General features: G+C 42.5%; 1 protein-coding gene across 2 annotated transcripts in view; it reads right to left on the bottom strand.

The window, feature by feature from the left end:
* Positions 1–27,928, bottom strand: part of SLC22A23 (solute carrier family 22 member 23) — a 93,338-nt gene that overhangs the window by 23,912 nt on the left and 41,498 nt on the right. For both annotated transcript variants that reach the window (XM_035126383.2, XM_035126384.2), the window contains exon 4: positions 2,668–2,836. In XM_035126383.2, the coding sequence (XP_034982274.1) occupies positions 2,668–2,836 (169 nt within the window). The remainder of the gene's footprint in view (positions 1–2,667; positions 2,837–27,928) is intronic.

The raw sequence follows: 27,928 nt of genomic DNA, 5'->3' as shown, positions 1-27,928 counted from the left end.
AAAAATCTGTTAGTGGAGGCTTACAAAGAACTAAAGCAAGCAGGAACTAAAGCAAGGTTGGGGAACCTATGTTGTTGGACTCCAACACCCATCAGCCCCAGCTAGCAGGGTCAATGGTCTGGGTGATGTGAGTTGTAGTCCAATAAGGAGGACCACCCCTAAGCTAAACTTTATATCCAATGAGTGATGCCTCTGCTAGTACAATAATGAAGCTGATATGTACATTTCCTGCATGAAATCAGACACTCTCAGGGAAGTTTACTTTATTTTAAGTCAAGGGACCAATATTTGAGCTTCAATGCATGCGGCATGAGAAGCAGTTCCAATGCTGAGAGTGCTTTTGGCATTATTCATGTGGGGAAAGAGACCGTAGCATGGAAGAATAAGTAATCAGTGTTGATTTTTCAGACCAAAGAGGTGAGACAGATGCCACCAAAGAGGTAGGAATATCAGTGGCCATGATTTACACCACAGACAAAAGTCTCTTTCCCAAAGAGAGCCCTGGGAACACTAGGTTGGGAGTGGAGGAAGAGGACTAGTTTTGAAGCACCTTGACCAAAACAATAACATCCAGGATTCTTGGGTTTGGGGGGACATCACAATAGTTAGATTGGCATAAAACCAAAATAAATATGTAGATGTGGCCAGTGTGTATTCTAAAATTGTCTCCATAGATTTCCTATGCTGAAACACCCACTGCTTGGACAGTGTGTGTTTGCAAAATCTCTAAGTGCAGCCACATGCCCACATCCAAAAATGACAAAAAAAATCCATCCTTATCCATTAAGACTCCTTGCTTTTATAGACTGATGTCAGAATACTCTATTTGGCCAGTCTTATGAGTGGAGGAAACTCCTGGAGATATACCCATGTAAGTCAATTTTATCTCTTTCTTGACTCCCAGATTTGCTGATGATCAACATGAGAAGAGAAGCGAGGGATATACCCTCTTTCAGCTTTGTTATCAGCAGCAGCAAGACATGGCAACAGAAACCAAATGGAGAGTGCTGACAGTGGGAGAAGTGGAATGAAGAATATGCAATGCAAACGGGAAGAGAAATGCAGAGAAAGAAAGGGAAATGTGCTTTGAATACACAAAATCATCAGGTACCTCTACATTAGAAAATCACAAGCTGGAGCCATACTAAAATTACTTTGATTCCCCACCCCCAATCCTTTTCAGAAGGAACAAACAGGTACTGTACATCCCCCAGCAAGCTCAACAGATATTCTTATCTTTTAGCTGTTATCTTTAAGGGCAGAATTTGTTGATTCACTCCAGAAGTAACAGTGATTGTGTGTGTGTGTGTGTGTGTGTGTGTGTGTGTGTGTGTGTGTGTAGATGAAGGGGAAGGGGCATTCAGTACATGCCATATAATTATTCTGTGTGTGTGTGTGTGTGTGTGTGTGTGTGTGTGTGTGTGTGTGTGTGAAATCTAAAGGGGTAATAGGCACACTAACATTTTTTTTCTAAAGTACAGTCATTTTTACATTTCCTCTTAAAAAAAGATTTGAAATCCATACTAAATCAGGGTTGCAACTTCTTTCTAAGATAAATGCTACCAAGTAATTCTGTAGCGGCCAATATAACAGTTGTAAGCTTCATTGTTTTTTGTTATTTGAACTCCAAATAACATTAAACTGTTTGCTTACTGGATTGATCTTCCCTCCAAAATAATCAAGGATGATGCCACTGGTAGTTTAAATGCTTTCTTTTTCTTTAAAAGATGTAACAAGTTTTGCATCCTCAAGAATTCATCTGTAACTTAAGAGAATTGTTTTCTCTAAAAGTATCAATGAAAAAATCCATCTACAACAATATGCATAAAGAGTGAATGTTTCATTGGCAACTGGTTTATATATTTTTATGTTGCGAACCACCCTGAGATCTACAGATGACAGGCGGTATAGAAATTTTGATAATAATTAACAACAAGAAGTGAAACTTTTGATGTTTATTGGAAAGGGGGCGGACGGACCGTTTTCTAGCATATGTTACATTGCCTGGGGCCAAGATAATGTGAACAATGTAACACATGGCAATTACGGTACCACATTTTCCCGTATGCAATACTAGGTTTTCCCCCTAAAAACAATGTCCAAAATTTGGGGGTGTCTTATACACAGAGAGATCTTCCCCCTTTTCTTAAATTGGAGTCCCCAAAAATAGGGGGTGTCTTATACATGGGGGCATCTTTTAGACAGAAAAATATGGCAATTGGTAGGCACCCACAAATAAATGCCTCCAAAGCACTTTACTGTGCATTCATAAGGTGCAGGTCAGCATCAGGTCCATGTGGCAAATATACGGTCTCAATCCCATGTCTGCTGAGATAAAGGGAGGTGCAAGGGATAGGGGGCATTCAAAAAGGAGACTCCATAAACAGAACATCCCCTCTGCCAGCTGATTCCCTTCCCACTAAGTCTGTCTTACTCATGCCTCATTTTGGAGCCTCTCCTGCCACAGGGGATATTTGCAGGGGGGAAGCTGCAGTTAGGAAAAGGGTTAAGCACCTACTCCTGTCTAGTAATTATCCTATGCAAATGTCCCGAGTCACGGCATTAGTAGTACAAGGGAACCGTGGAATTGGGAACCCATGTTTGGCCCAACATGTCCAGCTTTATCAGTCAATATTTCTGAAAAAATGAGAAACGGCAAATACTTACAACCAGTACAACAACATCAGCAGGAAGGGGCAGATGATGACAGCTTGGAGAACTTGCCAGTCCCGGCAGAGGGCGGCCAAACCCGGCATGAGGAACTGCCCTGACATTGCTACAAAACTCGCCACCATCGTTATCATGAAACGGTGACCAGGAGGACAGAGTTCTATTCCTGAAAAAAAATTAAAAAGAGGTGAGAGTGAAAAAAGAAATGATGAAAGGGGAAAGGATTCAAGCAAGTTCTATTTGGAAATGCTGTTCTTGGTTGCTTATGAAACTTCAGATGATAATAATAATAATAATCCTGTAGATTATTTAATAGGGCACACACCTTGTAAGACATTAGAAAAATATATATATTATTCCACAGGCATGGTTCAAAATAGTGATGCCATACCATTGCCATGTCTTCATTAACAACACGTCACTATTTCATTAGTTCTCACCTAACAGTCATATACTTAAATATACCGCATTTGCCCAAAAATAAGCCGCACCTGAATATAGAAGAAGAGTTTGGATTTGATATCCTACTTTATCACTACCCTCACAATCTCCTTTCCCTTCCTCCCCCACACTGTCTCTCTTTTATATGCCTTTAAAATTTGAGGGGGGGGGGAAGAGAAAATAAAAATACCCAAATATAAGCCACTCCATTCCTTGCTGCTCCTGGCTGTATACTTGGGGGGGGGAGCTGTGCTCCATTGCCAGAGGCCTTTCCCCTCCCTTGCTCTCTCCCTTCCAGGCCTTGGAGGAGAGGACGGGGGACTACGCATGGGGCAGGTGCCACTTTGCAGTGCTCCTGGCACTGTTTGCCCCATGTTCCTGGCTGCATACTGTAAGGTCGCACTTTATCTTTTCACGGTTGGAATCTGGGGAAAAGGCGAGGTTTATATCCAGGCCAATATGGTACGTCCACTGTGTGAGAAGGGTTTTTCATTTTCTCCACAAACCACAGAACAGAACCTAAAATTAGGAAGATTACAACACCTGAGGGGCTAGCATGGTGCCTAGTTTCTCAGCAATTAAAACAGAAGAGGGAATAACTTAAACCTACTTGTGTTTAATGTGGTTCCATTATTCACTGCAAATAAATGAAATAGACGGGGGCTCCAACCCAATGGAAGCAAGTCATGACTAAATGCTACTGTATACTGTTTGACCCTCTGGTTCAACCACATTGAACAGAATGGGACTTAGCTGAGTAGATACATATGGGATTGCACTGTAAATCCCATCAAAACCAGTTAGATGCAACAAGTAACTCATTGTTTTCAATGGGGCTTAGGTTATGACTAACTATATCTGTATCCAATTGCACTAGAACCAGAGGCAAACAAATTATTTCTTTGCTTGTAGCCATCACAGATTATGAAAGTTCGCTTTAAACTGCAAAATATCCATTTGAACACAATGAGGTCACAATAAAGTCCTTGATGACCTGTTCCACTGACACAGTGAATGGCTGAACTAGATTAAAATTGGTTTATTTACAAGGCAGTTCTAAAACCAGGTCACAGACACAAATCCAGACAGTTGCTCTGGATGTTATCAGTCAAGCTGCATTATTATTTCCCTGTAATGAGCACAACTTTTGAGTCAGCTTTCTGCATTTATCCCTGGCAAAATTTAAGCAGAAGACATACTCATGAAGTCCCCTCTGTTGCCAGCAGGACCCAAAAGAGAACCAGAGCAGTGCAATAGACAAAGCAGAATACTCCCTAAGGGAGCTTGTGGAAAAGATCACTCGCAGATGCCACAGTGACACCCATTTTTCACAATCTTCTCTTAAAGTTTCTCCACTTTTTAAGTGGTGGTGATGACCACCATATCTTCTCCACCTTTGATCACCAAAATACCTCCCAAAAATCACAGGGGAGCCAGCCAGTCAAATCCCTCCCCCTAGAGAGAGAATTTCAATTGCCAAGAGAGAAGAATGAAAGTGACATAAGAACAAGTCATTTGGGAGGGCAGAGGTAATTGTTCAGGGGGTAGGTGGGAGTTTGATTCAATGGTTTGGAGGCAGCTCTTGCCCTATGCTCCTACCTGCGTGCAGGGGAGTTCGATTCCTCCCTGTCACTTGCTGTATCTCTACCACTATCACCTCCAGGGGGGCTATTGGGTCCACCAGGTTTCTCTTCAAATTGTGGCCATTATGAAATGTGCTGCATCTGTTGCCCCCATGGCACGTATTGGAATGAAAAGTTAACATTGAAAATACACCGTGGCACACTCACATTACATCTCCAGGTGCACACATAAAATGCTTTATATGGGCATAACTTTAAAAGTGCACCTGTAAAACAGACTTGCCTGCAGAACTACCTTGCCAAATAAATCTACAGAAGTTACTAGTCCATGGCATTCCCCCCCCCCCCCAAGGCCAGTTGCCTGGCGCACGAATTCAACTTCTTTGTGTCACAACATTCAGAATGTTTTCTTGCCTCATTGCAAGCAGGTGTTTACAAGCCCCCAAACCAAACACTAAACATCCTGCTAATGCTCCCAGTTTCTGTTTCAGCAGGACCTTAGTTATTAGGGCAAAAATGTTGTTAGAAAGCGGCATGTGTAATTTAGTAATAACCGAACATGGTTACCTAACATAACCTAACATGGGGACGCAGGTGGCGCTGTGGGTTAAACCACAGAGCCTAGGGCTTGCTGATCAGAAGGTCGGCGGATTGAATCCCTGCGACGGGGCGAGCTCCCGTTGCTCGGTCCCAGCTCCTGCCAACCTAGCAATTCGAAAGCACGACAAAGTGCAAGTAGATAAATAGGTACCGCTACAGCGGGAAGGTAAATGGTTTTTCCGTGTGCTGCTCTGGTTCGCCAGAAGCGGCTTTGTCATGCTGGCCACATGACCTGGAAGCTGTACGTCGGCTCCCTCGGCCAATAATGCGAGAGTCGGTCACGACTGGACCTAATGGTCAGGGGGTCCCTTTACCTTTAACATGGTGGAAGAAGCAGAGGTCGCACAAGCTATGAAATCTGCATGGCAATTTAGTGTTCCTTCAACAATAAGTGCCACTCCCCATCAGTCCTCCTCTGTGTATTTCACTTACTGTCACTTTCTGCTCCAGCGAGTTGCACACGGAAAGAAAAGAGAAAGTGACGCATATATGCCTTCAGCCAGATGGCATGCTTTTCACCACCACCATCAACCTGTTTCAGGTCTGTTAAGCATTTCCAAACTATCTTTGAATGAGACTGTGGAGCAGAGATTGCCTCTCGCCTGCTGGTGGGGCTATTAAAAAAAATTGTGACAGCTAGTGTCTCCAGGCATCAAGTCTATTCAAGAAGCAAGTGCACTTACGGGATAAGTTTTAATAGGTTTCTGGCTCAAACTCCCCCAATAGGATTACTAATTTGCTGGCATAAGACAAGAGGTGATGATTCTGCTGTAAAATATTCAGCCTGCAACCCGATGCCCACCATACGTTGTCAGATTCCATCAGCCCTGATTCCCTTGCCCATGCAGACCGAGGCTGGTGACAGTTTCAGGGCAACAATATCTGAAGGCTACTAAGTTAGAGAAGGCTGAAGTAAGGCTTATTGAATCGTAGAATTGCTGAGTTGGGAAAGGATCCCGAGGGCCATCTAGTCCAACCCCTTGCAATGCAAGAATCTCAACATGCAGTTCCCCATCCAATTTGAAACCATACCGGACCCTGCTTAGCTTTGCAAATGTGCTAGCAGTTTCATCACAGATGCTCTATCACTGAGCTATGGCCCTTCCCCAAATGACAATGGAGATCAATACCATTTTGGTAATTTACTGACAAGCCTATGGACTGTGATTTTCACAATACGTCATTGGTACAGCTGACTAATTTCCCCATAAAATTTTGTCAGCTAAAAGGGCCCTTCCACGTGGCCTGGCCTAGGACCCATCATTTTTTCAATATATGGTGTTTGTTTTGATCATAATGCTGATGCAGAGGTGGGGAAAAATCATTAAGTGATCCTCCACAACCCTCAGCAATTTTTAAGAGGGGGGGGGGATAATGTTTCTCTATTCTGATGTGCATCCACAGACAATAAACATACAGCTATACACGATAGTAAAGATACATAACAAGGATATTGTCATGGGTAATACCAGCTGCATTGGAGGGGGTGAAGGTAATCTGTAATCAAAGGAATGGAATGGAGGTTTAAGTTTTCCCCACTTACATCCCTTCCCATTAAATCCTCCCCCCCCAACTCCTTCACCTATATCTGCTATTTGACACATGGGGTAAAAATGGAGGAACCTCTACAAGGAAGGGAAGGCAACCCCGCCCCCGCCCCCACTATTCCAGCACAGACTAGTTTTGAAATGTATGAAAGAAATTGGCTGGTATTCATCAATTTCCTTAAAAACGAGCTAGCTGACAGTGGTAATGTGTTTTCTTTAGCAAATGCTACCCCCCCCAAAAAAAACATTGTAAATAGTGCAAAACACTGCCAATAAGAAATGAATAATAGAAATGGAAAGATCGAAATTATTCAGCTCCATGTCTTGTGTTCTGAAAATGCTATCAGAAGCCGTATCTGATCATATGGAATGAATAACTGGGGTGACTTCAAAGCCAGACTTGCTTCACATATCAAGGCATTGTGCTTGAGCTGAAGAGACTGATCCACTCCTGTGCAGTTGATGGCATCAAGCTGTCTAGATGAATTACTAAATGCTCATTTAAGCATACGCGGCTCAAGATGAGTCCACATTTGACCACCTTGCAGGTGCAATTATTTCTTCAGAAGGTCCTTGAATGTGTCAGAATAAGTGTGTGCTGAAAAGGCAAGAGAATACTGGGATCCTGACAGCATAAATATTGCCTGTTGCCTTCTGTGTGCACTCACCTTTGTTCTGCCACTGTCAGATTGCGTCAATGCTAATAGGTGAAGACAAAAATGCTGCAGCGCAGCAGTGCAGAGTTAAGAACAGGCATAGGCAAACTTCGGCCCTCCAGATGTTTGGGACTACAATTCCCATCATCCCTGGCCACTGGTTCTGTTAGCTAGAGATGATGGGAATTGTAGTCCCAAACATCTGGTGGGCTGGAGTTTGCCTATGCCTGGTTAAGAACATAAGAAGGACCCAGCTGGATCAGATCAAAAGCCTATCTAATCCAGCATTTTTTTCTCACGACAGACAAGCAGATGCTGATGGGAAGTCCACAAGCAGGACAAGAGTGCAACGGAGATCTCCCCACTGAAGTTCCCAAGAAACTGGTATTCAGAAGCCACATAATATAGCCACCATCTCTAGTAACCGACAGACTTATCCTTCAGTTCATAATGAAGTATTTGTACACCAGTAGGTTAAAGACTTGTGGCACTAGAAACCCCCCTGCAATGCAGTAATCTCTTCCCAACATGGGGCTCAAACTCATGAGATTAAGAGTCTCATGCTCTACCAGCTGAGCTATCTTGTTTTTGATCATGCAAAAGTCTTTTATAGTTCTTCCTGTCTAGAACTACCTAATAGTCAATCTGGGTGGTTGGGGCTAGAGCCTGAAAATACTTCACTGACAGGAAGCGGCTCCAAACAGTTGGATGAGTTGCTCACCACATGTGAGCCTAAGGTTCCTGGTTTTCCAAGCTCCAGTGACTCTTGACAGGAAATAATGTTTGCTAATACCTGGGCAGCAATGGCAATAGCAACTCTGCCATGGTTTCAAAATGGGCCATGCTCTTGTGGGTTTGATTGTCTGCAAGTAGCCTTTGCTGTGCAAATGACACGGGGAGTCCACGAAATTGGAAAGAAAATAAGTAAATAATGTGGGAGGGTGCTGGCTGCTTCCCAACACTGAACTACACAAGCTACCCAAGTAGCAACAAGCTCTATGCAGATGTTCAAGGAACCTGTGGATTCGCTTTTTTTAAAGGAACCTGTGGGGGCATCAAGAGGAGTTCATGCCATCTCCACCTGCTGCAACCCCAGTCTTCCCACATTGAGTAGAAAGGTCTGAAGGGAACCTTCCCTTACATCTGGAAAGGGTCATCTTGTGGAGTTTCTGGCTGCAGGGAGGCTTCCAAGAGCATTCAGCAAAGCGTACTTAGAAGCCGTCTTCAATGCATGGAGGTTGAGGGTGGGCTCAGGGTTGGTGGGGGCATGACTGTTACTACTGCACATGGTTCCCTTCCATATTCTAGGAGTGAAATAACAGGACAGTAGGAAAGATGTCATAATCACAACCATAAAGGGTAAAGGTAAAGGAACCCCTGACCATTAGGTCCAGTCACAGACGACTCTGTGGTTGCGGCGCTCATCTCGCTTTACTGGCCGAGGGAGCCGGCGTTTGTCCGCAGACATCTTCTGGGTCATGTGGCCAGCATGACAAAGCTGCTTCTGGCGAACCAGAGCAGCACACAGAAACACCGCTTACCTTCCCGTTGGAGCAGTACCTATTTATCCACTTGCACTTTGACATGCTTTTGAACAGCTAGGTTGGCAGGAGCTGGGACCGAATAACGGGGGCTCACCCTGTCATGAGGATTCGAACTGCCGACCTTCTGATTGGCAAGCCCTAGGCTCAGTGGTTTAGACCACAGCACCACCCGCGTCCCTAAAATATTGTTTACACAACCAATTATCCCAAGTCACTAGCTCCATTATCTTTCTCAATATAATTTGTTTATGCATTCACAGAGTGTTGATCAGAAGAGAGCTGAAAGCAATAGGAGCATTCAGGATAATTACAGTCCCTTGATTTGCCTCTTGTTTTGTCTCGGCAAAACTAGCCCTGGAAACAGCAGAATCATTTTCCCAGGGATGCAGAGTTGGGGCATCTGAGAATGGAATATATAGTGATTTGCAAAATGCTCCCTATAGGTCATAATGCTTTGCTTGCTGTGGTCTTTGCAGCAGCTCCCAGTGCCAAAATCACTGTTCTGTTTAAAGCGACAACTTCCCATTTATCTTCTTCCCCAGATAAATGTAGCTACAGGTTGGGCATATTCAAGGCTTCGCTAACTATAACCTATCTCAGCAAATTCCCCATAATCCTTTGCAGTAGTTATGTTGTAAAAAGGGCTTTATTAAAGGTAGCATATTTCATAAGTCCTGCCTATGAAAAGAAGGAGACAGAAGACATTCAATTATAATTTAACTTTCTCATAAAAGTGATGACAACTGTCTTTGCAAATAATATAGGTCCATAATATAAGGAATTCTTAGGTGAGGCCTGAGCTCCAAGGGAAAGTGAACTTCCCATTAATCCAATTATATACACACATGCATTGGTTCTGAACAAGCTGATGGACATCTTATGGATTATATACTGCTCTACTTGTTACAGTGTTTGCTATTACTAAAGGAAAAAGAGGGTATCCTTTCCCACTTACACCCACCTTTTTACTTTCCTAAATATATCTCTTGTGGACTTTATAAATCATCATGTAGGCTTCTTCTGTGTCTTTAATCTGCCTCTCCTCTGGCCTGTGACAGACCTAGTTCACGTTGAGATGGTAAGCAAGTGCCTGGGGCCTGAACCGCTTTGGGCTGCAGGTAAGAACTTGCATAGAATAATTTTTTCTCCATAAAAATAGGGGGAAATATATACATCCACATAGAAAACTTGCTGTCTGGAAGAAGAATTGCAGCCTAACCACCTTACTGACATCTGAATGCAGAGATTTATTTAACTTTAAGGAAAGCTCTCTCTACAGCAAAGTTTGACCATCCCTCTCGACATACACACTGCAAATGCTTTGGGGAGGGGGAAAGAGGCTACAAAAAATCCCGACATAACTGATGGTGGATAGGTTTCCAGATTCAATCTGTCAGTCACACATACAGAGCTCAGGCTACATGTGGCACTTTGAAGGAGAAAATGCCAGCAAACTAGAAATATTGGGCTGCAGTAAATGCCAGCCGTGTTCAGAGTCAACCAATTGAAACTAATAACATGACTAAGTTGGGCTCATTATTTTCATTGGGTCTAGCCTGCATAAAACTTAAGTCAGATATAACCTATGCTCTCTAGCGACTTCTGGAGGTAACTCTGAAAGCATCCGCAGAGAGCCAGCTCCAACTCTTTGTGTAACAAGACAGCTCGAACACTCCCCACCCTCTGGCTCCTTCCTCGCCCACACCTTCATTTGGAATGTCCTCGCCATTCCCCTTCTTGCCCTTTGCATTCTTAACAAAGTATTAAGTAGTGTGCAGGTGATGTCTTCCTTAGATTAGTCACCTAAGGGAATATGAGCGACAGTGGGTTAATTCCTCAAGCTTAGTGCCCAGGGGTTTTTGATCAGCTGCACTGCAGCATATCCTATGTGGATCCAGTGCTTAAGCCATCAAGCCAAAGTGGATTTCCAGACCCCCCCTTCCCCCTCCCGTTGTAGAAAAGTCAGTAGATAACAAATGGACATCACAATCCCTATCCAACTCCCTCTGACTATAGCTGCTCTTCTGACAGAAAAAGTCTGTACTGTAGTGGCTGTATCAGCACAGAATCATTGAATTGTAGTTGCAAGGGACCCTGAGGGGGAAGGGGTCCAACCTAGTTCAACACCCTACAGTGCAGGAATATGCTGCTGTCCCATCTGGGGATCAAACCTGCATATTTTGTGTTATCAGCACCATACTCTAACCCAGGCATAGGCAACCTTGGCTCTCCAGATGTTTTGGAACTACAACTCCCATGATCCCTGACCACCTGCCCTGTTAGCTAGATCATGGGAGTTGTAGTTCCAAAACATCTGCAGAGCCAAGGTTGCCTATGCATGCTCTAACCAATTTAGCTACCACATGGGATTGATGGTCAAAACACAGGTGTCTCCTTCTGTGCTTCAGGAGGAGCATGTTCCTTCCTTTACTTTCCTCATTTTTGTAAGGATTTGATTAGGAGGCTCAGGGTGGGCTCTTCCCTTCAGCTTTTCCATAATATCTGGATTTAGCCTGTGCAAACAGCCCCTCAATTTTTGCACCGGTTCACAGTAACTGCACCCTTGTTAACAAGCTCATAAGAATTAGTAGTTCTATAAAACACACACACACAGTCTGCCCAGGTGTCCCAATGTCAGTCATTTGGGGCTTGCTTTTGACCTGAAGTAGTTTCTGTTAGCAAAATTTTGAGAATCTCTAAGCTAGCTTCACCACTGCTCTAAAAAACCCCTCACTGTTAAACAGTCACAACAACTAGCCTTGGAAAAGGCACTGCACTCAGAATGTTATTCCTCCACTTGGGTTTCTGACTATCCTTCATTTACAGGACCCTTTCTTATTGTACAAACAAATGCAATAAATAAACTCAAAGAATATGGGGACATTTGTTTCTTATCCATATCAGCTCAATCCTAGGTATGCTTATTCAGAAGTAAAGTCCAATGAAATGAGTTCAATGAAACTTATTTCCAAGCAAGCATATATTGGATCATAGTCTCAATTGCACAGGTAGGCTATAATTTCACCAGAGTATCTTCTTAAAAAGAAAGAAAAGAAAGGATTGCTATATCAAGTTAGCTAAGCACCCAGAGCTGGGAATGTTTTGCAGATCAGGTAACTAAGGAATGTACGGAAGGAAAACTCAGTGTCTCCACAAATAGAGATGTGATGTTCCATGCATATTAATAAACCTTGATGAGAAACAAAGCCATCTGTTTCAGCTTCTATTCTAAATCCAGTTTAGTTTTGATTCCTCACCCATCTGTGAAGGATTCCTCTTCCTCCACAGTCATCTTCACAAAATGCTCTAAAACAAATATCCTGCTGTTGAACACTCATTTAGGTTCTCAAGTTATGTGAGAGGGGGACCCTCATCCCGTGGGCTGAACGTCCCTGTGGTCTTTACATAGGAATTAAGATCCTATACCAGGGTGGTCCAACTTTTCATACCAAGTGGGCTGCAAGAGTACTTTGACACAGAACCCATGGGCCACACACTGCCTTGTCATGCAGGGGGTTAGGGAGCAAGGGCAAAATTTGATACCCCCCTCCAGCCCTCACACTGCCTTCCTAAAGCTGGCAAAGTGAGGCACTAGGCTTTGGAAAGGAGGTGCAAGGCTCTGGCAGGGTCCTAGAGCCCTTCCACCTCTTTCCCAAAGCTGGGAAAGCCCTAACTACTGGTAGGTTTTGGGAAGGAGGTGGGAGGACTCTCATAATGTCAGAGCATTATGTCTCATTCCCAAAGCCTTGCTTACCCGGCTTTGGGAAGGCAGTGAGAGGGCGGGGGGGATCAGATGTTGCCAAAGGCCACCAAAAACGCATTGAGGGTTGCATGTGCCCCTCAGGCTGCATGTTGGACCACATTGCCCTATACACTGTTGACACTGAATGCTAACACTGATCTGCACTGGAAACAATGACCGTTTCTCTCTCGTGTGCACACAGCTATAAGAGTGCAGAGAATTCTAATTCAGAAAGGGACTAACCAGCCGACAGAATTTTAGCACACCCACAAACTGCAATTCCCCTAGTTTCTTGCGGAGAAGATATGAGCACAGGTGCAACCTTTTGAGGATACCCCAGTGGCTTGAAAGGCAAGAGAATCATCTCTGCTCTGTGTGGTGAAGTGCTTATGACGTCCATGCCTCCTTGCTGTTGGAGCCTATGTAGCCCAGGAAGACAATAAAGGACTTAGTTTATTTGTGAGGGGAAGCAGCATTAAGAAGTGGCATTTGGGTCGTGACTAATTCATATTGTTAGATCCTCTGGATGAAAACAAAAATTGGAAATCAGTGGTGTGAAAGGCACAAGCAGAGATTATGATTTTAGAAGTATTGTACCTGCCTCTTTATTTCTGCATTTATTATAATATAAATAGTAGTTTATCAGAGAGCATCTGTTGCATTAGTTGTGGTTTGAGTATGAGCAGAATTTATTCAGAATCTTCTCAAATGTTTCTGTTTTAATCACACACACATACATCCCTCCATTCACCCTGAAAATGACAATTTTGCCCCTACTTTTGTTTTTCCCCCTAGAGCAGGCATGTCAAACCTGCGGCCCTCCAGATGTTTTGGTCTACAGCTCCCATGATCCCTAGCTAGCAGGACCAGTGGTTGGGGAAGATGGGAATTGTAGTCCAAAACATCTGGAGGGCCGCAGGTTTGACATGCCTGCCCTAGAAGAAAAGCTTTGTTACAATTGTCTCTAAAATGTTATAAGTTCTGATACTGTTTTAACTAAGCAACACTTTATAATATTGTTTTTCCTTTGGCCTGTGGCAGACAAACCTGAAGTAGCTTTTAAACATGGTTTCTTAGCTTGGCTTGCAGCCAAGATCCCCTGTTTATGAAATACATTGCTGCTAGAAGGGGAAAGATATACATGGAAGAAGAAGAAGAAAAACATACCAAATGATCTCTAGATGTAGGATATACAAAAGGACTTTGACTGAAACCTTGTCTGAGAAAACTGTGTTTTGTGATTGTTCCCCAATCAATTTGACTGCAGACTTCCCAAGATGGGAGCTGTCAGTTTATTCGCCTTCCACACCATCTGGTACAATTACGCTCAACCTGCTTCAGACTTCTCTAGGCTCTATTCCTGTATGCATGCTGACTCAAAACAGGAATGGGGAGCTCAGCTTGCAGCTGCTCGAATTCCTGGCAACAGAAGCTGGAAAAGCAGAAAGAAGCCTGATTGAGCTGTATCGATGAACAACAGCTCTAGGCGTTATTTGCAACAAGCGACCACTGCTGTGCTGCCCACTGTCATATTAAGTAAAAAAAAAAAAAACCACCCACTGCCAAGTTCCTTCCTTTTAAAAAGAGGTAAATATATCTGCAAGAACATGGACCTCACATCCAAAGAAATGTGAGGCATGCTAAAAGATAACACACAACCAATATGAGCATTTGACAGGGTTTTTTTTAAAAAAAAATCTTTATTCCTATCTGGAGAGATATGTCCACTCAGAAGTTATGTCCCATTAAGATCTGTCTTAATGCCAGATAAGAAGGTATAGAACTGTAGTCCATGCAGGCTGGCTCTACCATTAGGCAGGGTGAAGCAGCCACCCTCAAGTGCTATATATCCTGATGAGGCTCAGGGCGAGCCCCATTTCCTGCTCCACCTCAGGCAGAGAAATGCCTTGGGTCAGCATCTAGCCTTAAGAAACAGATATCTGAGTGTAGGGCAAACACTGTGCCAGGTACAAAGAAATATTAATGTGTATAAACTGCAGCCTTTTCACTTTAAAATACTTGTAAGCTGCAAACAGGAACAGATAGGCCCACACTTGTGAGAAAAACCAAGATATATAGAAGGAGGCACCTTATGTGCCTGAGGCAATGTGCATTTATTTGAAGCTTGTTGTCTCAATATGATTTATAAAACATCTCAAGAAGCAGTTCAATGCCACACACACACACACAGACACACACACACACACACAGCTTTGTAAAACAGCCTATAATTTTTTTTCTGCAGGATATAAATCCATAAAATGAAGAGGTAAGATAATAGCAGTAAGAATAATATCCAGGTTTTGCAACAAGGAAAACACAAGAATTTTACTCAGAGAAGCAGCTTACAATATGGCATTGCCCTAGAGAAACTGTCCTATGAAAACCTACACTCCAAGAGCAGGTAAGTTGGAGGTGCTTCCCTAGTTCTGGAGAAGTTGGCACAAGGATGAAAGACAGAGAGTGCCTGGAGAGACTTAGCCAAATGCATGGAGGTGCTGAATGATAGAATCTTGTCCATAGTATAACAAGCTTTCTGCAGTATGTATTCTCTGCTTGGAACTTGTACATTCTCCATCTTAACCAGCCTACCTTCATGGGCATGCTGAGTCATAAGCTGAGTGTTGGCAGTTGAGGCATATTCAAACAAACAAATTACAACAACCTCACACCTCTGAATGAACAAAGCTGGCTCATGAAAACTGCTTCAACTGGATCTAAGATTACAATCGCTAGGCTAATACCCACCATAGTACAGATTTCAACACACCTCCTAAGGGGGAAAACCCACATTCATCTTTCTGAAAGCTTCTAATCCTCTCCAGAAACTGAGATCGCTCTTTTGTGTTCCCAAAACACCTGGTTTCCCATTACAAAATACAGATACCTTTAACCTAATTATAGGATCAAAGGTTGATATATTTGCTGACGGTCTATTTGCCTGGGAAAGTTGAAAGCTGAATAAGAGACAGCTAAACACTAGGAGTCTGATCCAACCCACCGCATAAGCTCACTTTCCCTCCACTTCCCCATCATTGTAGAAAGTGGAAGGATTCTGCAGGTTTCCCATATCCAGCTCACTCCCTATGATCAGCAAAGGAACATGAGCTCAGATCAATTAAAAAACTCTTACTAAATACAATGATCAGTGAAATCGTAACTTGGAAGAGATAATGTAATTCCAGCAGCACAGGACTAAAAAGGAGCAATAAACAAAAGCTTGGAAATCTTAGCTGACCTTCTAAAGCAGGCATCCCCAAACTGAGTCCCTCCAGATGTTTTGGCCTACAACTCCCATGATCCCTAGCTAACAGGACCAGTGGTCAGGGAAGATGGGAATTGTAGTCCAAAACATCTGGAGGGCCAAAGTTTGGGGATGCCTGTTCTAAAGAGACAGTGACATGCGTCTTGTGGATGTCCAATGGATGTCCAACAGAGAGGCCACCACCAAAAGTTGTCCAGTGCCAACTGCACCCTTTGTCAACATGGTACTCTCCACAGATTTTGGACTACAATTCCGATACGCCCCCTCCAACATACCCAGTGGTCAAGGATGATAGAAATTGTGGTACAAAAACACCTAAAAGGCACCAGGCTGGAGAAGGCTGGCCTTACCTCTAACAGAGATGTCGCATAATAGAATATCTGACCCAGGCCTCAATTAAGGAGTTGAGGCCATAGAGGAGCCAAACTGTTTAGGACCTTAAACGGTCAATTGGAATTTAGCCCAGAAATGAACTGGAAGTTCTCATGAACTGGTATATGTTCCCTGTAGATAGCCACACTTTCGCAATCTACACCAGTGAATACCCTAAGCTGTTTTAGCTCAGCTGGGGTTGCTCAGTTGGTAAAGCATGAGACTCTTAATCTCAAGGTTGTGGGTTCTAGGCCCATGTTGGGAAAAAGATTCCTGCATTGCAAGGGCCTGGACAGGATTACCACTACTGTGGTCCCTTCCAACACTACAGTTCTATCCCACGTAGAATGCACTAAGTAGTTGTTAAAACGTTGTCGGAGCCTGGGGCACAGTGATATGATATTTGTTAACCAGAAAAGGAGCACAGCTGAAACCGGGGTGGGGGTGGGGTGTGTCATGCCAAAGCTTCCACCTGATAGCCTTGATACAAAGCATTATCCAAGAGCACTGCGAAGCTGCAAGTCTTGCCCTTTAGCATGACCTCCTATAGAGCAGGTGAATCCTTAGCCTTCCATTGTAAGTTAACTCCATCTTATTTTGGTTGAATGTCAGTTCATCCTCTCCTGCTAACCTAGCAGTTTGAAAGCATGTCAAAGTGCAAGTAGATAAATAGGTCCCACTCCTGCAGGAAGGTAAACGGCGTTTCCGTGTGCTGCTCTGGTTTGCCAGAAGTGGCTTAGTCATGCTGGCCACATGACCCGGAAGCTGTACACTGGCTCCCTCGGCCAGTAAAGTGAGATGAGTGCCGCAACCCCAGCGTCGTCCACGACTGGACCTAATGGTCAGGGGTCCCTTTACCATTACCTTTTACAGTTCATCGTCTTCACCTGATCCATTATCAACCCCGGCAAGCTCTCAGAGATTTCATTACAAAACCTGGATCTGATGGAAAGGAGAAATTTAGCTGCATGTTATCAGTATACAGAGGAAACTTTACCCCATCTCTTTAGACAAACTTTCCCAGCAGCTTCATATGGCTATTATATAGCACTGGATTCCAGCGGAACCCATATAATAATTGACATGGAATCAGAAAGCAAAAGTCTCCGTTTAACATGCAAATGGACATAGAAACATAGGAAGCTGTCTTGTGTGTGTTTTATGTAAACAGCTTACTGTATATGTTTTGATGAATAAGTGGCATATAAATCCTAATAAAATAAAATAAAAAGTATACTGACTCCATTTAGCTGGGTATTGTCTACTCTGACAGGCAGAGACTCTCCAAGATTTCAGGCAAAAATCTTTCCTAATCCCACCTGGAGATGCAGGGGATCAAACCAGGGACCTTTTGCATGCAAAGCAGCAGCTTTACCACTGAGCTATGCGGAAGGTGTCCTCACAAAAGCAAGCATTATTGATCTTATGGATGGAAGCCACCACTAGCCAAGATGGGCATGGATCAAGGGATAGACACGATAGCGTAAAGCCTTGAGGCATTTAAGATACCTTATCAACAGCCAATACCTGAATCACCAAAGGAAAACACCTAAAGTCAGACAGAACAATGGCAGTGCTGATTCATGTGCAATAAACACCACACTAAATACTCAAGGGAGACCTCACTGATACATGCACTGTCTGAAGCACATATGGGTTCCTCATGCTCAGGTAAAAGGACACTTCATACATCTTAGCATCGTGGTCAGGGAGCAGTATTCAAGTGAAAGTCACAGAGGTTGGAGTTGTCCCTCAGCTTCCCAGCCCCCAGATGTCCAACTATTCAAGGAAGAGGACCTGGGATGCTAGAGAAGACAAAGGTTAGCCCCACAAGCAACCACATCAGCTGATCTTTGCCTCTCTTAACAACCAAGAACCAAACAGGATGTACTTTCCTTGGCAGCAAATCAAAGCCTGAAAGAAGCACAACCGTATCTGTCATTTTCCATTTACAATGGCTTCAGTTTCTATCTGGTCAGTTTAATAGCTTGCATTCTCCATTCAAGCCTGCTGGTTGTTTGTTTTTTAAAAAATGTTGGCCACTGAGTGAGATCCAGAAACTGCTGCCTGAATCATGGACTTCCTAGTGGTTTAGTACATGGGTAGTCTTTGTATTGAAATGTGACCAGATGCCAAACTGATCCTGCAATCCTCATCATCCCTCTTCACTGGCCGTCCTGATTGGGGCTGATGGAAGCTGCAGTACAACACCATATAGAAGAGAACAGACCCCCCATCTCCACTCTAAATTACTGTACAAGTTATACTACAACAGGACTCACCTTTTGGCTGGGCCCCCGACTTATAGCATACTTAGTTTAATGATTAACGCAGACTGCCACAACAGTCCACATCTTCTCGGTTTCTTTATATGCAACACAATCCAAAACGCTAGCACAGCTACACCACACTACTGCTACTTCCATGAAGAATTTACTTATTATCCCTGTTTTATCTGTCCCTGTACTCTCAGGTAAGTGTATATAGGATTGCAGCCTGAGGTACAAAAAGCTGAGGTCAGCTGGATGAAGAAAGAAGTCTTAAATTGATTCAGTCTTTGATTTTTTACAAGCACAACTTAAATGGCTCCAACAAATTAACAAGTTTCAATTATTGCTGGGAAAACAACTCTGAATTATATTCGGAACCACAAATCTTCCGGCATGTCGTCTATTTATTAATATTGTATTAAGAACCACTTAGGCACTGATTATAGGAAAGCCCCTATAATAATGCACAGGGCCTCAGGCAAGATTCAATTAAACACTAGTAAGGCTGCACTGGATAATCTCATGTGAATACTGTCTGCACAAAAAGGAAGCTTTTGTGGAATTGAAACGTTACTATAAATCTTTCCATATTTAATCCTTTTAACACCTGCTCACTAGTATTTGCAATGCCTCTTTACTGCTGCTGCTGGTGGTGGTGGTGCTCAAGTGCCTCTTCCTGTTCCTCCAACCATGGTACCAGATGATTGATGATCATGTAGCGAATGTTATGTCACAAAGCTGCTTGGCAAAGTTTGGTTCTGGGTTAACATCACTTAAGCAATTCAAACTGAGAGCAATGTTACCTGACCTGAACTGGATGTGTGACAAAGCAGCTTAGCCAATCAGAACTGACTATACGATGAAAGCTTAAGACGCTTAAGACCATTCAGAGTGAGGACAAAAAACACTGAGACTAGGAAAAGAGCTGCAAGCACTTTTGCCCTTGTTTGCGCACACACACACACACACACACACCCTTGCTGAAATAGGGACACTCTTCATGGAGGTGAAAATGTTTGTGAGATATGCTTTCTCCTTTTTTGGCTCAGCCTTACATACCAGCAATAATTGCCCTTTGTCCAAATGCCTCTGAGCAGCCTATAAAGAAAGAGGGGATTGCAAGTCCCAGCATAAATCAATTCAAGATTTGTTTCTCCAGCCATTGGCTGCTTCCCAGCTTGCCTGAGTGATGGCACTGGCCCTCCATTATTTAAAAACTTGGGGAAATAGGAGTGTGGGAACTTTGTTTACACAATTAAAGCCTTGTATTTATTCATTCATATTAGATTCATAGACTCTTGCCATCCCTGCCTCACACTGACATGGGAAAACAGCAAAATTAAATCGGAAATTCTGTTTGCTATGTCTTCTCCTTTACATTGCAACAATTATTGTTTTTTTTAAACCGAGATACCTTTGGCTGCTTAGTCCTTAAACTCTCGCCATGCAAATATATGTTTGCTCTATATTCAACGGATAACATTCAGTTATATATGTTTGCTCTATATTCAACGGATAACATTCAGTTATTGTGGTCACTTTGGCGAGGGTGGGAATCTTCTTACCTCTCTTTATTTTATTTATTTTTAAATATGGACAAGGAGAGAATAATGTTCCAGCTACAAGCAGTGGCAATAACTGAGCAAACATGTTTATTATTGCAATGTGCAGGTCTAACTTTGTTAGCTATGATAACGAATGTACAGATCTCGTCACTTGCTGATAATAAATCCTAACCCATATTTTTTTCTGAATATAAAGCACACCCACCCCAGAAAGGTTGACTTTTGGCACTAGATCAGGCATCCCCAAACTTCGGCCCTCCAGATGTTTTGGACTACAATTCCCATCATCCCTGACCACTGGTCCCGTTCCCAGGGATCATGGGAGTTGTAGGCCAAAACATCAGGAGGGCCACAGTTTGGGGATGCCTGCACTAGGTGAACAAACTTGGTTCAGTTTGCATTTTAATATGATCCTACCTAATTTGCCCCTCCCTAAACACACAAACTGATAATGCAAGCATCCTTTGAAATTTGCACCTATCCAAATTTTGTGATGCATTTCTCCATCAACAAAAAAATGTGTACATTATAGGGGAAAGTGCTCCTAAAATGCATTTATTCGTGAAATAAAATACAAAAGGGCATTGAATTAGGGAGATTTATTTACAAAAATGTATTTTTTTAAAAAAGGAAAAATGCATACTAAAAGGTTGAGGAATTTTCATGAGACCTTAAAAAAAAAGGAATCGTGGACTAATGCAGAAATGTGGTAAGCTGAATTTAAGATTGGAAAAGTTGAAAACCAAAATCGACAGATTCACCCATCCCTATGGGATACCTAATTATTTTCTGCATTTGTAGAATGCCTTTCAGGTCTGGATCTCAGATAAATACTATTTTATTATCCAGGCCTATTTAGCTGGCTTCATCACTGACACTTTTTGTTGGATTTTAAAAAATGTTTTAAGCACGCAAAATTTATTTTGAAACGACACTGAAAATCTAGGCAATGAAAAGCAAGAACACTGCAAAACAATAAATCACTAATTAAGGGGAAAGGGGAAAAGGAAACTCATTAATTATATTCCTTAATATATTGTGGGTGGGCTTGTAGGACAGCCTAAATGAGAAGCTAGCTAACCATTGAGAGTGTTTGAAATTTTTAAGCTATGAAGCTAAATTGCAATAAGGAAAAAGAAGAAGAAAAAGAATCTATCGCTGATTGGAAGCTGGACAAAACTTCCAAGTAGCAGGCTGGTTGAATCAACTGATTTTTAAACCATTTCATGATGGATCATAAAACTGACTTGAGCACAGATTACAGAAAGGCATGGTAAATTACACAAGCCCACTGCTGAACTAATTATGTCCAAGTTACATCCCAGTAAATGTTTAATTTTCTGAATCATGGTGAGCGTTTGCCAGTGTCCTAATTAAAAGATAATGTTCCTAACTACCCAACTTCCTCTGCTTGTTGGGGGGAAGGTAATGCAATAAGTAATGACTGAGATCTTCTGTTTTATACCTGCTGCAAATGCACTTTTAAAGTGTGGGGCTCAAATGACTCTCATGCAACGTTCATCTGAAGCAGAGCCAATGCTATTTTGCTTCTCCCCACTGAATTTAGTGTAATCCTGGAGAGTGCTTGGCATCACCTCTGTGGAGAACGGCTGACATACGTTACATTGAACCCACTCAAAATGATAGCTTATTAACATTCTATGGTCCTTCCCAGCAACTGGAGACCTATATTTAGACCATGGCAAACTACCCTACGAAGCACCAGCTACACTTCCTTTTGTGCATGCTTCTGTCTTAATATTCCGATAAATAATTCAGCTTGGTTCATAAACATTCTCGTCTCCTTCCGATATTGTCCTGACAGAAGACAGCAACATTTTGCTTATAGGGGGAAAACTGTACCTGAGAAATATTTTCAAGCTAGGCTCCTTCACCTCACCTGTTTAAACTCAGGGTGCAACTAATCACTCTGCTGCAAATTATAGTTGCGAATTACAGTGGTACCTCTGGTTAATTCGTTCTGGAGGTCCGTTCTTAACCTGAAACTGTTCTTAACCTGAGGTACCACTTTAGCTAATGGAGCCTCCCGCTGCTGCCATGCCTTGGTGCGATTTCTGTTCTCATCCTGAGGTAAAGTTCTTAACCCAAGGTACTACTTCCAGGTTAGCGGACTCTGTAACCTGAAGTGTTTGTAACACAAGGTGTCTGTAACCCGAGGTACCACTGTATAGGATGCAACTGGCATTTTGGCATATACTTGCAGGTGAGTTTGCAAGTGGGAGTTTATTGATATTTTTTAAATCCTTCTTTAAAAGATTTTCATTGCTTTAGAACTTGATCCCTCCCAATTATATATATATATAGTTGTTTTCCCCCAAAAGAACCAACATGTAGCTTATCTCTGCTCCATGCCTCCTCCTTTTTGATCCATTAGGAAATGAATTAGTACTACTGGTTGTAGCTCCCTGTTAAGAGTACACTGTGGCAAACTCAGAGCCAAAACCTGGCTATAGTAGAGGAAGGGACAGGGCTGTAGGGCTCAGCTGAGATGCAGAAACCTTGGGTTCCCCCTCTCCTTAAACTTTTCCAATTCCATCTGGTTGTTAAAAGAACTCTGGAACTAAAAATGAGTGCTTGAGCTTGCTTTTTTCCTCCTTCTTCCCAACTGCTTTTCCTTTTGTGACATGTCTTTTAGATTGCAATCCTTTGTTTTTTGGCTGAAAAGTATGGTAAAAATACTTTATATAAATGAACAAAGTGTAAAATGGCTCTGAACCACATGTCTACATATATTTAAAAGTTACAGACAAGCCAGAAGGATTCACAGCTGTCTTGGGTTCACACAGCAGCCATGAAAATGGTTGTTGCCTGACACCATTTTGCCTTTTCTAGTCCCAACAGATATGACAACCGTATGCCTTATGTCACTTTGGAAAAAGAGAGTGAAGAGCAGACAAACATATATTTATTGAGCACATGCATCTTTCAAGCAAAATTAATAATGTTTTTAATCATATTAACACCCAAAAGCAAAATTGGATTCTGTCAAGCTTTTCGTATGGGGTATAGTCCTAGCTCCTTATTTTGTGTTTAGTTCTTTAAATAAATTTATACATCGGTGTGGCTAACATACATCTGTACTGACTTCTGTTATCTCGGGTTTAATGTATGAAACTGGCTTTAGTAATTTAAACTGAACTTTATCACCACCTGAAGCTGTTCTGATTGTAACATAGCACATAAAAGTGTGGTTTGGGGGTTTTCCGCATTATATTTTAAACATATATAAATAAAAAAGGTTAGCAGAAAATAAAGCACTTGAAGGTTGCTCACAAAGTTCCTGCTACAACTGGACTGAAAGAAACTTATTTTCACAAATTTCCAACATTTACCAGGAACGGACGTTTTGCATGCCACAAGTTATAAAAAGTCAAAACACTCCTGACATTTCAAAGTGGCATTTCCTGGCATTTCCAGACATTAATCACCAGCATCTTTCCCCCTCCTCAAATGTTAAGATGTGCAAGAAAGCATACAAAGCAACAATTTACTGAAACAAGCCATCTTCAGAAGTACAGATGATTAGAATTTTCATGGTATTGGGGATGAGCTTCTGAGGGATAGATCCCAGCAGGAAAGCTTAGAAAGCATCAGAAAAGCAGGAATGGAAACTGCTTCTCAGAAAGAAGCTAACAACCAATCTCCACAGCTTGCAGCAAGATCCTCCCACCCCTTCTCTGACCTGCTGCAATTAATTCCATAGACCCAGGGCTGCTTGTTTATTAGGACCCCACACAGTGTTTGAGTAACATTACAGCCTATAACTAGCTGCTTGTTTTGTTATAATTCAGGGCCACCCTGCCCTGAGAAACTGAGGAGCGGGGCTTTGTCATTCAGGCTTAACGTGACACAAAAATTACAGTGCCTAAAACTCAGGCACGGCAGCTGCTGTGTGTGCCTGAATGAATAAACAGCACTCGTGTGAGGAGGAATAGAAAGCTTTACTTGGTCCTAAGGAGGATGAGGGAATACACTAAAGCAGGCATGAAAGACACACAGGGTGAGCTTCTATCCAACTGCACAGCAAGGCTCAACGGAAGACTCACAGACAGGCTGCTAGGGCAGGAATGCCCAAATTGTGTGTCAAGGGCCCACCAATGTGCTGTCAGAGTGGACAAAGTGTCCCTTCATAAATTAAGCAATTTTGTTGAAGGCATCCGACTCTCCATGCTCCTCTTAACAGAGGCCCAAGTAGATCTGCCCCCCTTTAATATATCGGTAAGAGCATCATCCTGAAGGACAGATGAATAAGCCTCTGAGATGCCCCAAAGAAGCCCCCACTATGGCTGTTATTGGCATGGGGAAATCTGAGGAACACTGCCCTTGTTCAAAAAGTAAAGTCCCACCTTTGAGTCACTGTCCTGGGAGCCAATTGAGAGGGGGGTGGGAATGGGGAACAGAGTGAATCACACTTTCCATTTTAACTGAGAAAAAAATGTTTGGGAACCCTTGGTCTGGTTCAAACCACAGTAAAGAAACCACGGCTTATACTGGGAATAAAGAAGTGTGCTGGTATACGTTGTTCAAGTCACACAGCCATTTGCCAATCAAGCACAGAGCTGAACCCCATCGAAGTAGCCACTGAGGAGACGTCTCAAAAAATTTCAGAGCTCAATCAGCTTTGCACAATGGAAGAAGATTCCTGCATTGCAGAGGGTTGGACTCATTGACCCTTGGGATCCTGTCCAACTCTACAATTCCATGATTCTATATTTCTGGCTTACCACTGCATGTGAACCAGTGCTCATGGTTTGTTTCTTTCCAAAGAAATCATGGTTTATTCTTGTGGTTTGTTCACAACACAACCCAGTCTCTGGATGACCTCTCAGGGTGTCAAGCACATCCTTCTCAAACAGATCTCCCAGGAAGAACCAGTGCCATGGTAGATTGATGCTCCCAGGGCCCATCTTGGCCAGGCAACCCAGAAAGATATCATCGATAGTATCAAAAACCAAGCTAATAGGGATGCAGTGCCTTTGTCCAGGTCCTGGGGACCAACCAGGGCAACTTCTGTCCCCAAAGCAAGTGAAATTGCTTGTTATCAGAGAGCTGGTTTCTTACTTAATGAATCAGAACTTCAAAAAAAAAAATTAAAAATTAAACACTCCTGTGTCAGTCTCTATTATTATTATTTTTCCCTTTAAAGTTTCACACACAAAAAAAACATTGAGCACACATCCTGATAGGACTGTCAAGCTCTCTCTGCTTATTATCTGTCATTTCAATTAGATCCCACTTCGGTCTGGAGCATCTTCATCACTGGGGAGTACTCCTGCCAGACCAGACAGCAAACATGATGGCAACCAACCAACCATCCATCAGATTTTTATTGAATAATGGTGCCAAATAAAAAAAGCCAATAAACATGACACAAGGAGTTTTGCTAATGACAGTGTCGCAATTCAAGGGAATGTTTTGAATTAGAATTAATGTACTGATTTATTTAAAGATATAGTGTTTTGAAGGAGATGGGGATTTGTTTTGTTTTTTAATTTGGTAGGAAGTCTTTCAAAGTTTGCTTGGGTCCTGCTGAGCAGATCACTCCAGATGCCACTTACTGTGTGCACCTGTTCCCTATTTATGGATCACTGTGATCTAGATTGCATACACTGATTTCTCAAGGGTTGGTGGGAGGAAAATACTAGAGGGGGTCAGCTAGGTGCCATTTCCATCCCTCCCAATGCCGTTCTTTGAAAAGGTTATATTGATATGCGGCGTTTCAGAAAGGTTATTTCAAGCTAATTCCATAAATTTATAGATTACTTCCTAGCTGAAGCAAATGGAAGATAACAGAGTAAAGTCATCTGGAAATCACTGCCAATGCACCACACAAACAAAAAGTACCAGTAACCGTTATCAACCATTTCCTCTGGAAATCTCGAAGGACACATTCATTAAGTTCAAAATCGTAACTGCATAGTTGCAATGCACTAAGGAACAAATCTGTAAGTACTCAGATAATGAGCATTTGTTTAAAACAAGAGTCTACCCAAGTTGTGTTCAACAGGCCAAGACCAGCCCAATACATTTCGGCACCTGAGGCGGAAACCAAAATGGTGCCCCTGAGGCCCCTCCCCGCTTCCCCTTGGGAACAAGGGAAAAAGAAAGATCAACATTGGGAATTGAATGGCACATGCTTCTAATTATTTTAGGATCACTTTTACATAACTCATCTTATTCCTTTTCAGAAAAGTATCTTCAGGTCCACAAGACAATATAGGATCATGATGCAATCCAGGAGAAAGTTTTCTCTGAGGCAGTCCCTAAATTGTGGAACTTCCTCCCCACAGAAGTGCACCTAGCACCTTCGTTATGCAGCTTCCACCAAATACTGAAGGCATACTTCGTTACCTGGCCTTTGACAGTAAATGTATTTTAATGGGCCCTAACTCTTCTGTTTTGTTTAACCTATCCTGTGCTGCTTTTGTTTGGCATTGTTTTACTTGCTTCAATTGCACGATGGTATTGCTACAACCCACCATGGGACCTTATGGGTGGATAAGAAAGAAATGTGCAACTAAGCAAATACATAAACATGCATAAACATGCATAAAGAAGCACTCTTTGTATCAGGGCACTATCAGAGGGAGCTAAGTGGTTAGGGAGAAGGAACTATTTTAAGACCAGACATGATTGTTCCTCAGAAACACTAATACCTACAGTCCTTACGAAGGTATAATTGTTATCATAATATACTTTGCTTTTTAATTTTGAACATATCCAAGATGAAGCTTCTGAACCTTGCTGTGCATTTTGCCACCCCTCCACTGAAATGTATTTGACCCCCAACTGAACCCCCAAATGCAACGACATTTGAGCTTATCGCCACACTACTCACCCTTTGTTTCAAGGACCTGGTGTACTTAACACAATTGGTATATCGAGGCTGCCTGAATTTATGAGCCATGACTACTGTGCTTGGCAAAGAACTAATGTTAACACAGCAGCATTTGCAATGCCAGGGCACTTTGCTGCTTTACAGCAGAATGCAATCTGGAGGGGCAAAAGACTTTTATATAGTACTCAATTTGACAGAGGGTCAGGAAAGCATTAATGGAAAATTAAAAGCACCATAGCTTGAAGGCATTTCAAAACACAGTCCAAATGTCTGAGCATGTAATGAAAACACTGCCTGCCCCACATTACTGGAGTCCTGAAATACAAATGTTTGATTTACTAGGTCTGTTGACTATCTTAAGCTAGCACATTGTGTAAGGGACACAGGGAGGGGTGGAGAAGCCATAATCAATTACCACATTTCATAGATAGGTTTCTGTGGTTCCAGGAAGTATTAGAAGACAACACCATTACATCACAGAGTATCAGCTAATAAGCCTGTGGCCCATCAAAACTTGGACCAATGGAAATTCTTTCCATTTCAAGTAGTATCTCAACATTATAGACTTTCTCCCCAGCACACAGCAGTATAAACACCACACAGCTACATTTAACTGAAAATCAGATTAACATTTTTACTGTCCCATTAAAGAAACCTAGTAGCACTCATTTTCTGCACACCATCATGCAAACTATAAGACTCTGAGGAAGTGGAGATTGTGACTAGAGGCCCTGCATTTAATCTGCCTCCTGTCTTTTGCTGTGAGAATGCAGAAACCAGCAACCTTGTACCTTTTATTAAATGTAAATTTGCA

Source organism: Zootoca vivipara, chromosome 8, assembly GCF_963506605.1.
Source record: "Zootoca vivipara chromosome 8, rZooViv1.1, whole genome shotgun sequence".
Classification (NCBI taxonomy): domain Eukaryota; kingdom Metazoa; phylum Chordata; class Lepidosauria; order Squamata; family Lacertidae; genus Zootoca; species Zootoca vivipara.
Note: the sequence above shows the minus strand (reverse complement) of the source record. Positions and strands in the feature narration are given on the sequence as shown.